At 55.7% G+C, this 15,714-nt stretch overlaps 2 protein-coding genes across 2 annotated transcripts; one reads left to right on the forward strand and one right to left on the reverse strand.

Moving 5' to 3' along the window:
* Positions 1 to 1,018: 1,018 nt before the first annotated feature.
* Ush1g (USH1 protein network component sans) lies at positions 1,019 to 4,663 on the reverse strand. The gene is made up of 2 exons (XM_055592638.1): positions 4,500 to 4,663; positions 1,019 to 2,240 (listed from the first exon to the last, which is right to left on the reverse strand). Exons 1-2 carry the CDS (start codon positions 4,661 to 4,663, stop codon positions 1,019 to 1,021), a joined length of 1,386 nt encoding a protein of 461 aa, XP_055448613.1.
* A 1,528-nt stretch (positions 4,664 to 6,191) lies between these two features.
* Otop2 (otopetrin 2) lies at positions 6,192 to 14,478 on the forward strand. Its single transcript, XM_055592632.1, has 6 exons — positions 6,192 to 6,495; positions 7,310 to 7,446; positions 8,924 to 8,982; positions 9,369 to 9,502; positions 11,238 to 12,112; positions 14,060 to 14,478. Exons 1-6 carry the CDS (start codon positions 6,192 to 6,194, stop codon positions 14,228 to 14,230), a joined length of 1,680 nt encoding a protein of 559 aa, XP_055448607.1. The 3' UTR covers positions 14,231 to 14,478.
* Positions 14,479 to 15,714: the final 1,236 nt, after the last annotated feature.

Raw genomic sequence — 15,714 nt, forward strand, 5'->3', positions numbered from 1 at the left:
ATTTCCTTCCAAGACCAGCCACCCTGGTGGCTTAGCCACCCCTCTCTTCCACAGGAATGGGGGATGCTGACTCCCCTATCCCCTGAATCAGGAGCCACACTGCCTTCCCACAGCCACCCCGGCCCTAGGCATTTGGAGTAAAGGCCTTAGATACCAAATGGAAGGTCAGCGGGCTTGCGGGATGCTAAAGTGGACAGGAGACGCAGGGAAGTATTCAGGCAGCTATGGTTGCTTTTCTATGAATACAACTGTGCGCCCAAGGCTGCTGTTGGACCTGTTGGCGCAGAGACGGTGAGTGACACACATCTGCCTTGAGAATGTGGGCAAATGAGATGGATGCTGTGCCATGCGCTCCTTCCCGGGGCAGCTGTCTGCTCCCCAGGCTCTAGAGCCAACCTGATCGACCCAAGATCAGGTCATCTTGGCACAGAGCAGCGGGAAGGCCTGGGCTGCGCCACCATCTAATCCCTGACCCTCCACTTGCTCACTGGGAATGGACTCAGGATTCAACCAAAGCGCTTGCTCAAGAGTGCTGAAGAGTGGCAGAACTCAAAAACACCCCAGCCTTGAGGCTGGTGGTGTGTCTCAGTGGGTAGAGAGTGCTCCTCAGCACGCACCAAGCCCTGGGTTCAGACCCCGCCACTTGGAAGACGGGGTAAGAGGGTCAGATATTCAAGGTCAGTCTCAGCTACACAAGTTCAAGGCCACGTTGGGCTACATAAGACCCGTTTATAAGGCTTTTAAAATCCTAGGCTTGATTACTATAAATGTATCCCATCCATACTAAAATGTTCGTTTTCCCTCATTTGGGTTACCCCAGAACCGAGTGTCAACTGTGATAAGAAAGTGTCCAATTATTAAAAAATTGGCAGGTTCCTTCCTCCCCCCCCCCCAAACTGGTGATAAATACAACAACGGGGCCTCCTGTAGTTGGTTACAGCTTGATTTTTATGCAATATGATGTTAAGCCCCCTCCCATTCCTGGAAAGGTCGAGCCCGCCCTCCTCCAGACTGACACTCACAGCTCTGTGTCCTCCAGGGCCAGGGGTCGCTCCAGCGCCTGCCTGCGCCTCCTCACGGCCCCCAGGATCTTCTTCCGAGGCCCCAGGGGCACGCTGATACTGCGGAGGTCGAGGTCGGAGCACAGCATCAGCGCCTCCAGGTCAATCTTCTCCTGCCGCAGGAGGGAGGCAAAGTCCTCCATGTGCAGCGAGGCCAGGAAGGTCTCCAAGGGGCTGGTCTCAGGCTCCAGGTCCTCATCCAAGCCCAGGTCTAGTTCGTCCCAGGGCAACTCTTCCCCGCAGCTGCGCTCCTGCAAGCTGTTGGCACTGCCCAGGCTGTCGTCGTCCAGGCTAGGGGAACTCTGCAGCCGACCCCGCGGCGTGCCTGCCCCATCCAAGCCCCCGTCCTCTCGGCCCAGCCCGTGCAGCCCGCTGCTCAGGTAGTTCCTTCGAAACACCATTGTCCCCAGGCCGGGGCGGGTAAACAGGGAGTCGTGGCCTGAGTCAGTGCTGACCTCCGAGTGGGCAGGCTCGGCAGCCAGCGTGGCACGGGAGACGCTGTCCTCGTCCGAGAGGAACATGTCCCTGAGAGGGGCACGGCCCCACTCCTTGGGGTTGGCGTAGGTGCCCTGGCGCACGAACATCACGTCACTACCCAGCTGCAGGCCGGAGAGCGAGCGCACGCTTTTGCGTCCGTCCTCGGAGACCTTGAAGGTGCCCTCGCCGCCCTGCTTGCGCCTCTCCAACTTCTTCTGGATCTTGGCTTTGCCCTTGGCCGTGCCGTGCAGCGTGGCCTGCGAGTAGGGCAGCTGGTTGGCCAGCGTCAGGTGCTGCAGCCGGCGGCTCAGGGTGCTGGACGTGAGGCTGGAGAAGCTGAGCGTGTCGGAGCGCTCGGCCAGCTCGCGCCGGTAGCGCCGCTCCATGCGCTCGTGGTGCTTGCGCTGCATTTTGGCGCACTCGCGGATTCGCCGCTCCGCCTCGCGGAAGGCCTTGTCCTTCAGCTTGCCCACCAGCTTGGGGTTGAGGCTGCTCTGCTTGGCCGCGATGGAGTCCAGATAACGCACACACTCCATGTGGCCCTTCATGGCAGCCATGTCCAGAGGCGTGTGGTAGTCATTGTCCAGGCACCAGATGTTGGCCCCGAACGACACGAGGAAGGACAGGCAGTGCAGGTGACCATTGGAAGCTGCCAGATGCAAGGGCGTGTTTCCCCAGATGTCACACTTATCCGGGTCGCCCCTGGAGAGAGAGCGTGGAGAGAAAGGATGAGTCCTTTTAGCAAGCCAGACCGTGAGCTCTGATTGGAGGTGTAAGGAATCTGGGGACGGGATTGGAGGGTAGGGGTGGAGATGGGGGAGCGGGAGGGTACCCGGAAAAATGAAGGAAAGACCATAGACGCGTGAGCTCCCCGGACCTGCGACACAGCATCCCCTATAGCAGAGGTCCTCAACCCATGGGTCACAACTCACAGGGTCATAGATCAGATATCCTGTGTGCCAGATTTCACATTACGATTCATAACAGTGACAAAATTACAGTTATGTAGTAGCAACGGAACAATTTTATGGCTGGGCGTCACCACAACATGAGTGACCGTGTTGGGAAGCTAGAAAACCACTGCCCGAAGTAAAACACCATGGGGCTGAGATCTAGACTGCAGAAAACCAGCCGGCCTAAACCAACAGACCGTCAGGATTAACCCTAGGGCTTGGGGGCGCATGGCCCAACCCACGAAGGGGCGGGGCTACCTAGGAGGCGGGGCGGGGCGGGCCTTCCCCTAGAGAACGGAGGGCTGGGAATCTCAGGGGATAAATATTTGATGCGCTGAGAGAAAACAGTGAATTATTCATGGGCCCTGTGGGGAGCTGGCCCAGAGAGGCGGTGGGCCAGGCCTGAGTCTGGGTCTCTAGGCAGGTGCGGTGGTTTGTGAAGCCACATGTTATGAGGTGACTGTGTAAGAGGACTAGAGGGTGGTGGGCGCTGGGCTTAAGCCTGGAAGGGTGTGAGAGGGTGCCTGCTCGCATGCAGTGGGCACCGCCATGTCTGCAGGGAGCGGGGCCAGGCCTGGCAACGCCAGTGTTAGAGCAGGTGTCGGGTCTTGGCCTGGGCCAGGAGGGGACTGTGAGGACAGCCAGAACTGAAAAGGAAGAGAGCGCGACCTGGCTGAGCTGTTCTCCCTTGTTCAGGTTGCCCTGTGAAGCCGGGTAGCATCGCCCCTCCCACAGCCATCTCTAACCCTCCACATCTGACTCCAGCCCATAGCCCAGGTCCTGCTAGGAATCTTGCTTCTCTCTCTGGGTCTATCACGGGGTCCTGTCCCACACTAATGAGGCCACAAGGCCAGCTCAGGTCTAGGGGAAGAATCACTCCCTTGTCTCAGCACCTCCCCCTCACACCCCTGCTCAGCTTTCCCATCTGATTGCTGCGTCCTATAGGATACTGTGGGAAAGGGTAGCTCAGCAACAGACCCTCTCTCACGAGCACAAATCCTTGCCTCTGTAGACTCCTGCATGGGACTCCCATGAGTCTCTCTGATGGATAGGAAGTAGTACTGCTGTATGCCCTCCTAGAGAATCTTGGCCTCCAAATGCCTCAGCTGTCTAATCCCACGCTGTTCCCACCAGCTGCTAAACCCAAAGAGCAGTCACGGAGGGAGAGGGAAACATTTCCCCCACATCTGCAGGCACTCCAAATACCAGTGTCAGCACGGTTCCTGCCCCTGTCCTTGACCCCTAGAGCCTGAGATATTCACATGAACCCTCTTGGAGCATCCTTGTCCTGTGAGGCCATCCCAGTGCCGGGGCCAGCCAGCCATACCAAGTTGTTGATGGGTAGGTTATTGGCAGTTACGGGATTCAGCCCACCTCCCCCAACCCACTTCAGTGACCCTGGGTCCTACATGGACTCCTCCTCCAAACCCCTGGACTCTGCACCCACCCTCCGTCCCAGGATGACTCCAGAGGGAGGAGGGGAGCCACCCTTCCTACACACCATGGCTCCCCACTACTGAGTCCTGCAATGGGGGAGGGGCACGGAGGGCTAATCACAGGCTGAACCAGTGACATTTGGTAGTGTGGACGGTGACCATAAATCCTAGGAGTGGAGTGGTGGGAAGGCACGGGTCAGCGTGAGACCCAGCCGGTGGGAGCCATTGGTGCTGTAGAGACAGAGAGCCTTTTGGCTCCCAGGTTGGGGAGCAAAAGTCTCTCCATCACTCTTGCTCCCCAGCACCCCTAACTGAGAAATGTCTTTGATTTTTAATCACTCCGCAGGCCCCATCCCATAATCCTGGACACCCCCCAAATCGCAGTTCCTCTCCTCTAAGCCCTGCGTTCCATCTGCAGGTGTGAGAGCGCGGCTGTATGGCAGGCTGCACAGCCCCACCCTTAGGGGCTGTCCGTAGGGGAAGAGGGCAGCTCAGGAGAGAGGGTAAGCCATGCCATGAGGTCTGGGACCTCTTCCCTGGTCCCCTGCTGGCTGGGCAGAGGACGTACTCACCCGCGGCTCACAATGAGGCGCAGCGACTCCAGGTTGCCATGGTAGGCAGCCCAGAGGGTGGGAGTCATGCCATCCTCGTCGGGGGCATTCAGCTCCTTCCGGGTGGCCTCCTTGAGGAGCTCCAAGTAGCCATCCCTGGCGGCGCGGTGATACTGGTCATTCATGGCCATGGCGCCAAAGGGCACAGAGAAGTGTCCCCCGACGGGGAGGGCAGGCCAGGTTAAGACTGAGACATGGGGTTGAGGGAAGGGGCTGGGCAGGGGCCTGGGCCGCCAGCCCCTGCGGCCGCAGCTGGTGGATGCGGAGCGCCAGGGCCACGACTACAGCCGACTACAGACTACTGGGACATCTGAGCCGCACACCCGGGAGGGAGGGGGGAATCCATCGCTGTCCGGGGAGCCGCCCAGGAGCTTCCCCTGGGTCCTAAACGCCACGCTTTTCAGCACACAGGCGCGACTCAAGTGAAGTCCAGCTCTCTCGTGCCAAAAGCGTCCGCTCTGGCGTTGCAGCCTTCGAGGCCCAGCATGGGAACATTTACTATGTCCCCGGCAGAGCTCCGAGCCCTGGACTCCCTGGTTTCTCCACCGGTCAAAAGGAAGAGGCCAGGGGTTGGAGAACGGTGTCTGGGGGTGGGATTAAGAGGCCGTTCTGGTCCGGAGGATAGTGAGCCTAGAGGCGCCAGGGGACCCGCTGCAAGCCTGGCCTAGAGCGGAGCGCAGCGGTCTGTGCGGAGCGGGCCTACTCGCGTGGGGTCGGACGACAGCTCTCCAGCAGGGGGCGCGAGACGACTGCAGGCCTGCTTGCGGGCGACCGCGTGGGAACCAGACTTTGCGGCATCCCACAAGCATCTCCGGGCAGCAGTAGTAGAGATACTGGAAGACCGAACTTGGATGGCTCTGAGGGCAGGTGGGGAAAGGGAGGGAACTGTTGTCCCGATCTCGGGGCAGCAAGCAAGATCCAAGATAGAGGTGGCTCCCGAGCTGCGGCGGTGTCGAGGTGCAAGCAGGCACGGTGGGGTGGGGGTCAGCCCTGCGGGCTTTGATCTCTGAGCACCAGGTTGCGGTGGACGCTGGGGGCGGAGGACCCTCTGGGTACCGCTGTATGGGGCCGCGCCCGAGAACCCTGGTCCGGGTAGAGAGACAGGGTGAGGGGACTCTTAACAGGTAAATATAAATCTCACCTTATCTGGCTTCCCCAAATTCAGCTCGGAGAAAAGATGGATCATGTGAGTGGGACTGAGAGGTTTATGGAGCCGGGCTCTGGTGGCTGTAAATCACTCTGCCCTCTCCGGTATAAAGCACCGGTCCAGCCCGGCGTGGGAGAGAGGAGACGCTCGCTGCCCCTTGACCCCTAACTTGGTGTCGGCTCCCGGTGCAGCCAGGTGCGTGCCCTGCCAGGGGACTGTCAGATTTGGGGGGGTGGGACCTGTAGGGGGCCCGGGCAGTGCTTCTTCTTTCTGTACTGTATTTCCGGTCCAGGTGGGAGAGAGAGGTGCAGCCTTCAGTTTTTCTCCTGTTCCCCAGCGCTTGGCCCAGCACCCTTGGTCCCCACATGCCGGGCTCCCCAAATCCAGGGGTCATGTGGGAGGAAAGGAGAGTCCCCGGGTTGACTTGGAATCCTATCCTTCCCCCTCCCCCGCCCGCCCCGCCGACCTCGCCGTGATCCCTTCCACCTCCTCCAGTCGCCCCCACCATGTCGGAAGAACACCCCAAGGAGAGCCTGCCGGGGCCTCGGGCCAGCCCCCGCGAGGTGTGGAAAAAGGGCGGCCGCCTGCTGTCCGTGCTGTTGGCTGTCAACGTGCTGCTGCTGGCCTGCACGCTCATCAGCGGCGGCGCCTTCAACAAGGTGGCTGTGTACGACACAGACGTGTTCGCACTGCTCACCACCATGATGCTGCTGGCCGCGCTGTGGATTGTCTTCCACCTCCTCCGCACCGCGCGCCGTCAGGACGCAGTACCCTACCGGGATGCGCATGCTGGCCCCATCTGGCTCCGAGGTGCCCTGGGAGGTGGGGACAGCAGTGGGGTGGGCAGGGTGCGGAGCTGCAGTCCGGGGCTCACGGAGGGCCCGCCGCGCGCGACTTTGGGTAGACAGGTGTGAAGTCCCCTGGGAACTTCGATGTGGTGGAGAGTATGTGAGAGCTCATTGTGGTGAGATGCAGTGAGGGGGCGGAGGCAGGGAGAGGGGTCCCAGGGGATATTGGAGGTGGAGGGAGCCTCGTCGGCCACGAGATGTTCATAGAGAGATTTGACTGTGAGCAAAAAGCAGAAGACAATAGCATCTGACAAGTTCTCTCTAAAGGCCTTGCCCTTACCTGTGCCGTGGAGGGCACACGTTGGATGTCCATCCCTCTTTCTGGTCAATCACGCATTCATTTTCCACCCACCCATTCATCTTTCAGCCCTTCCGTTTGCCCATTCACCTATCCACCATCCATTTATCTGTCTCTCACCCTCTTCATTCATTCACCCATTTATCCATCCACTCAGTAATCTCTCCGTCCATCCATTTGTCCATTAATCACTCATTCATCCTCCCAACCTCTCCACTCATCCATCCACCCGCTCACTTATGCACCCAACCTCCGATCCACCCATTCGTCCATCTTTCAGACACACAGTTGCCCATCCATGTATTCATCCGTCCATTCACTCGTCCTCCCAACCTCTCCACCCAATCCATTCCTCTATCCACTTACCCACCCGCTCCCTAGTCTCACCCTCCCAGCCCCTCACCTTCAGATCCTACCCTCCCTGCAAGCCCTGCCTCCTGCCTATCTGAGACACTGCCCCGCTGGCCCCAATTCCCAGGCGGGCTTGTGCTGTTCGGAGTCTGCACCGTTGTCATGGATGTCTTCAAGACTGGCCACTACTCCAGCTTCTTAGGGTGCCAGTCGGCCATCAAGATCCTGCACCCCATCATCCAAGCTGTGTTTGTCATCGTCCAGGTGGGTAGAAGGAATGTCCCCAAGTGGAGGAAAGCCTGATGCTTAGCAAGCAGTTGGGAGAGCTGAGCTCCACACACACCGCCCCCCCCCCCCCAGCAGTTCAGTAAATGGAATTGGACTGTGGCAGAGATCATATGAGCCCATAAACAAGGAAACACTGACTCGTGACTCGGCGGCTAAATACGAGCTTCTACTTAGGGGGGCCACAATTTTATTTCAGCCTAAGTGGTGCCAGTAATTAACACCGGAGAGGTGCTAGTTGTGACAGCCAGCCCTGTCTGATAGAACCTTGAGTGTCCATGGAGGGCATCAGCCTCTGCCTACCATCAGGCTGTGGCCATGACCATGGCTGTGGCTTGTTTGAGCTCAGCCACAGCTCCGTGTTTGATATTTGCTTAGGAGGCAGGGCATCCTGTAACTTACAGTTTTTCAGACAAGTTCAAATCAATTTCTTTTCTTTTCTTTTCTTTTCTTTTCTTTTGTCCTTTTGTGACTCACTTCATGCAGGCCAGACTGGCCTTGAACTCCTGCTTTCACCTCCCAAGTATGGGAGATTTCAGGAGCGAGCCACACACCTGGCTCTCAGGTTTTTTGTTTTCATGTGTTGTATGAAGACCATTTTGAAAGAGCTGACTAAGCCGAGGCAGGACTGCTCTGCATGGGACCAGAAGAGAAGCTCACTCTCTAGCGTAAGCAAGATGGCCACAGGGATGATGCTGTGCCTTGAAGCACTCCCCCGCCGCCACCGAGATGTCCACAGTGCCACACACGTGTGGCTGTGGCACTTAATGTAACTTTAGTCTTTTACATTTCATAAGTTTGAAGAGTGCTCAGGGAAAATGAAAACACCTCCACAGCATTAAGTCCCATGGCAGGAAGTCAGATGGGGGAGACGCCTTTCCGATCCACGAAGGAAGAAGATAGCAGAGATGTGGAAAAAGCATGCAGAGGTGTGGACAGGACAATCTGGATTTCAAAGTTCCAGGCCAGCTTAGTCTACACATGAAGTCCCAGGTCCCCCAGGGCTGCCCAGAAAAACCCTGTCTCAGCAACAACAAAATCCTCAAAGACTTTTTTTTTTTTTAATACCTTGAGAGCTTGAGCAGGACCTAATCGGAGGCTGACCTTGCTTCCAAAAATACATCACTTGGTAGCCAAGACTCAACTTGCCCCCTCTGTCACTCCAGGCCCCCCAAAATCTCATCAAGATGAAAATGTCTTACAGGTGACATTTTCCCAACCTTTAAGGAACAGAGAGAGAGAGCCACTGTTTTTTGTTGTTGTTGTTGTTGTTGTTTTAACAAGTTGCAATCAAAAGAAAAATTATTCATTCTCCTTTGTAAAGCTAACACAACGCTGATCCATTAGTACAAAGGTTCTTGGGGTAGAGAAAATGTCATACGGGGTGTAGGTGGGCACTGGGCTCTAGAGATTGGCCCACACACACCAAACTGAGACTGCCCCTCTCTCCATGCAGACTTACTTCCTCTGGGTCTCGGCTAAAGACTGTATCCATGCCCATCTGGACCTGACCCGGTGAGAACACAGCTCAGCATCTCTGGGCCAAGGGCTCACCTGGCAGGAAAGAGAAGGCTTGTCATCCTGGGTGTGGCTCTTCTTTTTAAGTCCCGGGTGGGGTTTCATTCACCCCTTCCTCTTTGTCATCTTATCTTCCACTGATTGGATTGTGCCCTTTCCCCTCCTGGGGTCTGAGCCTCAGGACACCCACCGGCCCTCTCTTAGCTGACATCCCATCAGCTTCCAAGTTCAACTCCCCTGTTCATATGGACCCATCTGCCTTCCCACTCCACAAACCCCCCTCTCTCAGGAGGGATCCCAACCCTGCCTTGCTTTGCCAGGGACCCATAATGAGTCTGAAACTCATGAGCCTTTTATTCTCCTCGTCCATCACTCTGAAACAGGTGTGGGCTCATGTTCACCCTCGTCACCAACCTAGCCATCTGGATGGCAGCAGTAGTGGATGAGTCCGTGCACCAGGCCCACTCCTACAGTGGTTCCCATGGCAACACCAGCCACACCCGCCTCGCCCCTGACTGTAAGTTCCCTGTTAGCACTGGCCCTGTGGCTGCCAGGCACTGGACAGTTGCTTTGCATATTCATAGTTAGTCAACCGTGCCTTTGCCAGGGCATGGTGGTAAAGGCAGAAGCCGGGGGCCTCCTCCCACTCCAGGCACTCCCTCAGAAGTGTGGGTAGAGGCAATAAGGAACAAGAGCGTATAGTGTTTCCTCATCCTCGGGGGTACAGTCTTGGCCATGCTGTCCAGGTCTCCATCCAACCATGAAGAAGCCTAGGCTTCCAGAGGAATGGGCAAGTGTAATGAAGCTGAGGAAAGGGAGGAGAGGCAGAGTGGTTTAGCCTTTCCAGCTGGGAAGGAGAGGCAAGAAATCACCACAGTGTGATGACATCACTTGGACATCTGACTGCCCTCACAGTGCCTCAAATGTTCTATTTAACAACTTCCCTTTGAAGATGAATACCATCTCCATCTCATAAAAGCAGAGAGGTTAAGTAGTTGCCCACGGTCAAGGAGCCTGAAATTGAAGTGTTCAAATGCGACTTTGCTCTCAGCCAGTGAAATACCCTAAGAAAGAATATCCTTCACAGTCCACTTCTCCTCTCTCCAGGACCAAACTAGATAATTAAGACACCCGCATATACACGGAACCCCTACTGTCACAAAGAAGGATTCAGAAATTGGAAGCACGGCCCTGGCCTGCAAGGAGACCCCAGCACAGAAAAGCTGATAAGGGGCTATGTGGTGTGTACAGGGCGTCCTGATGGGGGAGAGCACAGCCCTAGGCAGAGCATCACCTTAACAGATGAAACTAGAGTAGGAGAGGCTCACCCATTACAGCTCTCAGACCTCACTGGGCCTCAGCTTCTTCATCCATAGCCCCAGCCGGGATAGATCATGAGCCAAAGGAGCCAAAGGAGCCATTTGTGGAGGCCCAGGTGTCCAAGACAGCAAGTTCTGAATCCCCCTGGGTGTGGCACAAACTGAAGTGATGGGAATCGTGGTGGAGGCCTGGACCACGGCAGCCGGAGCTCTGGGCTGTCAAGTGTGGGAGAGCCGGAGAAAGCTAACCTTGACCTAGGGAGAGTGTGTCCTTCTGTGCGGGCCAGAGCCTGCCTATCTCAGGAAACAAAGGGTCATCGTGGGTAGAGGAATGGAGGTGGGCAGATTTGCAGTTCTTGTAGTGAACTTTGTGGTGAGTATGTGTGTGTTCCTGGTGTGTGTGTATGTGTGTGTGTGTGTGTGTGTGTGTGTGTGTGTGTCTGTCTGTCTGTGTACAGAGGTCAGAAGACAAAGTTCAGGCGTCGGTCACTCAGGCCACCAGCCTTGGTGACAAACACCTTTACCTGCTGAGCCACCAGGCTTCACCTTACTTTTTGAGACAAGTTATCTCACTAAACCTGGACCTCACAGCCTCAGCTAGACTGGCCGGCAAGCCCTAGGGACCCCCTGCCTCTGCTTCCCCAGCACCGGAACCATGTCACCCCCAAGCTTCTTCCGCGGTGCTATGGAGTCAGACCTAAGTTCTCGTGCCTGCAGGAGACAAGCACTTCCCGAACCACCGCTCCTCCCAGCCACAGATGTTTATTCTTTTATTCTTTTATTTTTAGCGCCGATTTGTCTTGAAGTGTGTAACACAGTCAGTAGTTATGGAATGGCGGGAGATGCCAGACACCAGGAAGGCCCCCGGCCTCACTTGGCACAGACTAGAAGGGGAGGCTAGAGCCCAGCCCTGTGTCCCTCTCTCCACAGCAGCGCCTTCGGGTGGCACCACCGGAGGAGACCCGTGCCCCTGCAGCACGGCCGTCTGCCAGATCTTCCAGCAAGGCTACTTCTACCTGTACCCCTTCAACATCGAATACAGCCTCTTTGCGTCTACCATGCTCTACGTCATGTGGAAGAATGTGGGCAGGCTGCTTGCCTCCACCCACGGCCACGGCCACGCCCCGTCCAGGGTCAGCCTCTTCCGGGAGACCTTCTTCGCCGGCCCAGTCCTGGGCCTGCTGCTCTTCGTCATAGGCCTGGCCGTCTTCATCCTCTATGAGGTCCAGGTGAGCGGAGAGAGAGGCCACACGCGGCAGGCCCTAGTCACCTACTACAGCTTCAACATCGTCTGTCTAGGGCTCATGACTTTGGTCAGCCTGAGTGGCTCGGTCATCTATCGTTTTGACCGTCGGGCCATGGACCACCATAAGAACCCAACACGGACCCTGGATGTCGCCCTGCTGATGGGCGCTGCCCTGGGCCAGTATGCCATCTCCTACTACTCTATCGTGGCTGTGGTGGTCGGCTCACCCCGGGACCTGCTGGGGGCACTCAACCTGTCCCATGCTCTGCTCATGATCGCCCAGCACACCTTCCAGAACGTGTTCATTATTGAGAGCCTCCATCGGGGACCCCCGGGGGCCGAGCCTCATGAAATGCCTCCCAAGGAGCCCTGCCAAGGTATCACCTTCGCCAACCTGGATGCCGTCCACACCCTGCCCTCCTGCCCACCCACCCCCAGGCTGGTCAGCCCCAACCCAGAAAGTCCTCAGGAAGCAGTGGCTATCATCTCAGGGCCCACGTGCCACTGGAGACGCCGGTGCCTGAAAGACATCTCTCTGTTCCTCCTCCTCTGCAATGTCATCGTGAGTAGCAGAGGCGTGTGGGGGTAAGCGGGGTGGGGTTGCCCCTAGGCCGGGGGAGAACTGATGATCCCTTAACCTTCTCTGTGTTGCCCCAGGCTCATTCTAGACTCTTACACAGGAGCAGGTTCAGAGAGGGACAACTGCAGATGTTAGGCAAACAGCATTTCAGGGCCCTCTGGCATGTAGGCAGCTGATGGAGGGGTCCCAGGGAAGGCTGGCATGGGGGCTGGGTGGAAACGAGAGGGAGCTGAGAGCTGATGTGGGGGGGGTGACGGCCCTCACCCCCGGGTGGGAGGTGTGACTGCTCCCAGGAGCTTGTGACCTGCTTGCTTCTCAGAATAAGTGGGGCGGCCTCAGGAAGTCGCAGAGATCGGCGTAAGTGTGAGCAGTCTGTTGGCAGGATGCAGCGGAGGGCAGGCTTACAACAGCTGCCCTCCTCCCAGGTGACCTGGCAAAGACAACTACAGAGAGTGAGAGACTTCATCCTTCTCTGGAAGGAAACACCCCAGTACAGAAGCCCTCGTAATAAGAGGACACCCCCAAAGGGAAACAGTCCTAGCATAGCCAGACATAGCCATGACCCAGTGTAGACATGACCCCCAACACAGAAGTATCTGAGACAGAAATGTGCGCCCGTGGGGACCGCAAGCCCCATGTCCCAGGATTTGCCCAACCCTCAGATGGAAAATATTAGAAAAAAAAATCCAATCATATTGAATGCACAAGTTTCTTGTCATTATTCCCTAAACAAAACAAAGTACCAACTATCCCCATTACGTTTGCATATTGTGAACACGGCAATGTGAAGTATACAGGAAGTTGTGTGTAAGTTATTTTATGTTAGGGACTTGTGTGCTGGTTCCCTAAAATATCATTTCCAGGGTGAATTCTTTAACCCCCACCTACACCAAATGATAACTGTGCATCTTAAGCAGAAACAAAACAAAACAAACAAAAAAAAACTGTAATGAAATCTGACTCCATACAGAAACAGCCGTTTGACTATATCATACAATAGAATATCCCTAATACAGAAACACCCTTAATGCAGGCATATTCCAAGGCTGAGAGTATGACATCCTCTACCCCCATGCAGACTTCCAACAGTCAATTTGACTTTAAAGGAAAAAAAAAATCAGTCATCAAGCCCTGCCCTCACCAGTAGAAGCAGTAAGGCTCAGAACTTCATTGTGTCTGGGGCCCGCTTTGGTACACTGGGCCCTCTGCCCCTGGCCCCCACTTTCAGCCTGGCCTTTCTATTGGGAGCTACCAAAAGGCTGCTCTTGCTCCAAGTATCTGAGTCTGAATCACTCATGCCAGCGTTCTCCCCATCTCTCATTTTCTAAAATAGAAACAGAGTCAGGAAAGGATATGCTATCCTCCAAGAATGGAGTTAGTTGACATAGGGGTTAGGCTAGCCTTGAATGTATGGTCCTCTGTCCCATATCCCATACCCCTAAGGTCTGAGTTCCTCTCTGGAGGTGAAGCGGGAGACTAGCCTTAGACTTCTCCCATGCATGGAAGGGATGGGGAAACACAGGAGTAGAGCTCAGGGGAAGGTTGGGGAGGGAGGCCCTAGGCTTGACTGCTTCTCTTCCACCGTCAGCAACCATGCTCACATCTCCCCACTTCCTTCTTCAGCTGTTAGCATCAGTTCCTTATGTCACCCATTGAGACTTCCATCTGCTAGGAGGGCAGGATAAGAGGGTGGGAGGAGTGGCTTCAGGTGGACACCTAGCCCAGAAGTCTGTCCAGTTAGACACACTTCTCCAGCTCCTCAGCCAGGCCCTGTCCATGATGCTGGAGGCCAGCCCTGGTGACAGTCCCTGATGGCCATCCCAGCCAATTAGAAGGCTGGGATCCCTTTCTTTCATGCTCAGCAAAGCCCACAGAAGTTACAAGCAGGCTCCTGATGCACACCTCTCCTCTCTCCCCCACCCCCCACAGCTATGGATCATGCCTGCCTTCGGCGCCCGCCCGCACTTCAGCAATACCGTGGAGGTGGACTTTTACGGCTACTCTCTCTGGGCAGCCATCGTCAACATCTGCCTGCCTTTCGGCATCTTCTACAGAATGCATGCTGTGTCCAGTCTGCTGGAGGTCTATGTATTGTCCTGAAGCTCTACACAGAGACAGGGCCCAGGAACACCAGCACCTGGCAGTGAATCTGGCTGGCACTCACTCCCTGCCTGCCCCAGACTAGAATTTCCACCAAAGTATATTTTTCCAGGATGAGTTTTTAAATCAAAATCAAAACATGCCTATTTGTTCCTGCATGATCCTGGAGCCTGGGGAAGCTGAGGCAAGGAAGACTACTCCCTGCAGCATTCCCTAGGACCACGCGGGGTCTGGAAATACAGTCTCTGGCCCTATCTCTAATCCCAGCCACGTGGCCCGTCCACTGTCTGGACCGAAGAACCAATAAACCTACAAGCATCCCTTTGTCCCCTCTTCTTGTCTTAGCTACCTCATCTTCGATGAGGACAGGAAGTCAGTCAGACATCCACCTTTTCAGTGGGTGAGCTGAGTCCACACTGCAGACTTCCTAAACAGTGGATGACAGGGTGACGGGGAGGGAACCAGCGGAATGCCCATGAGTGGGAGCATCTTTCTTACCGTGCAGGAAATTTAGGGAGGACTGATTTCATCTAATGCCCATGCTTTGTAAAGAAGGAACTGAGGCTCATAGATATAAAGAACCAGAGCCTTTCTGCCAACAACAATAATTTGTCAGCTGTCTGTACGCGCCCACACAGGCGTACATATGTGCAGGTCAACCTTAAGAGCTCTCCACGTTGCCCCCCCCTTCAGTGTGTGTGTGTGTGTGTGTGTGTGTGTGTGTGTGTGTGTGTGTGTGCGTGCGTGCGTGTGCACGCATGAGGACATACAGAGGCCTGAGGTGATGTCAGGAATCACTCCTGGTTCCACTTTCATCTTATTCCTTGAGGAAGGGTCCCTCAATCAAATTCAGAGCTCATTTCATATGGTTAATCTTGGTGGCCTGCTAACTCTGGGGATTCCTCATCTGCCTTCTCAGGCTAGAATAACAGAGAATGGGCTACAGCCATGGGGTTTACCATTTCCATGAGTTCTGTAGATCCGCACAAATGCTTTAGCCTGTGAGCCAGCACTGGCTTTGCCCGCACATACGTCATCAGATCCTGTGAGATAGGAGCTACAAACAGTTGTGAGCTGTCACGTGGGACCTCTGGATGTGCTCTTGACTGCTGAGCCATCTCTCCAGGCCTGATCATTTAAGACAGGGTTTCTCACAAGGAGCTCACCCTAGCCACTGCGCTCCGGAGGTCCTCCTGTCCTCTGCCCGGCCCCTGTATTCTAAGTGTGCCCCCACACTCCAGCTCTTATGTGGTGCTGGAGAGCCCAGTCAGGTCCTCACTTTGTGACAGCGCTTTGTCACTAAGCTATCTCCCCGTTCTCTGCTGCTCCTATGCTTTGTTTTGTTTTGTTAAATTATACACAATTCTCAGAGTGGCTTTTCAGATTCGAACACTGGCATATTGGGTGCCTTGGACAGAGGTCCTGGTGTTCTGGGAACGTTCACAGTCCCCTCTGCTTGCTGGTGTGAGGTGTGGAATGGACCA

The sequence above is a fragment of the Psammomys obesus genome, unplaced genomic scaffold (assembly GCF_907164565.1).
Source record: "Psammomys obesus unplaced genomic scaffold, mPsaObe1.curated_primary_1811, whole genome shotgun sequence".
Lineage (NCBI taxonomy): Eukaryota > Metazoa > Chordata > Mammalia > Rodentia > Muridae > Psammomys > Psammomys obesus.

Excerpts from the sequence above, each read along its gene's own strand:
- Otop2 (XM_055592632.1), top strand. The coding sequence starts at position 6,192 with ATGTCGGAAGAACACCCCAAGGAGAGCCTGCCGGGGCCTCGGGCCAGC. Across the intron at positions 6,496-7,309 it reads TGGCCCCATCTGGCTCCGAG|GCGGGCTTGTGCTGTTCGGA; the intron begins GTGCCCTGGGAG and ends CCCAATTCCCAG. Across the intron at positions 9,503-11,237 it reads CACCCGCCTCGCCCCTGACT|CGCCTTCGGGTGGCACCACC; the intron begins GTAAGTTCCCTG and ends TCTCCACAGCAG.
- Ush1g (XM_055592638.1), bottom strand. The coding sequence starts at position 4,663 with ATGAATGACCAGTATCACCGCGCCGCCAGGGATGGCTACTTGGAGCTC. Across the intron at positions 2,241-4,499 it reads CGCCTCATTGTGAGCCGCGG|GGGCGACCCGGATAAGTGTG; the intron begins GTGAGTACGTCC and ends CTCTCTCTCCAG.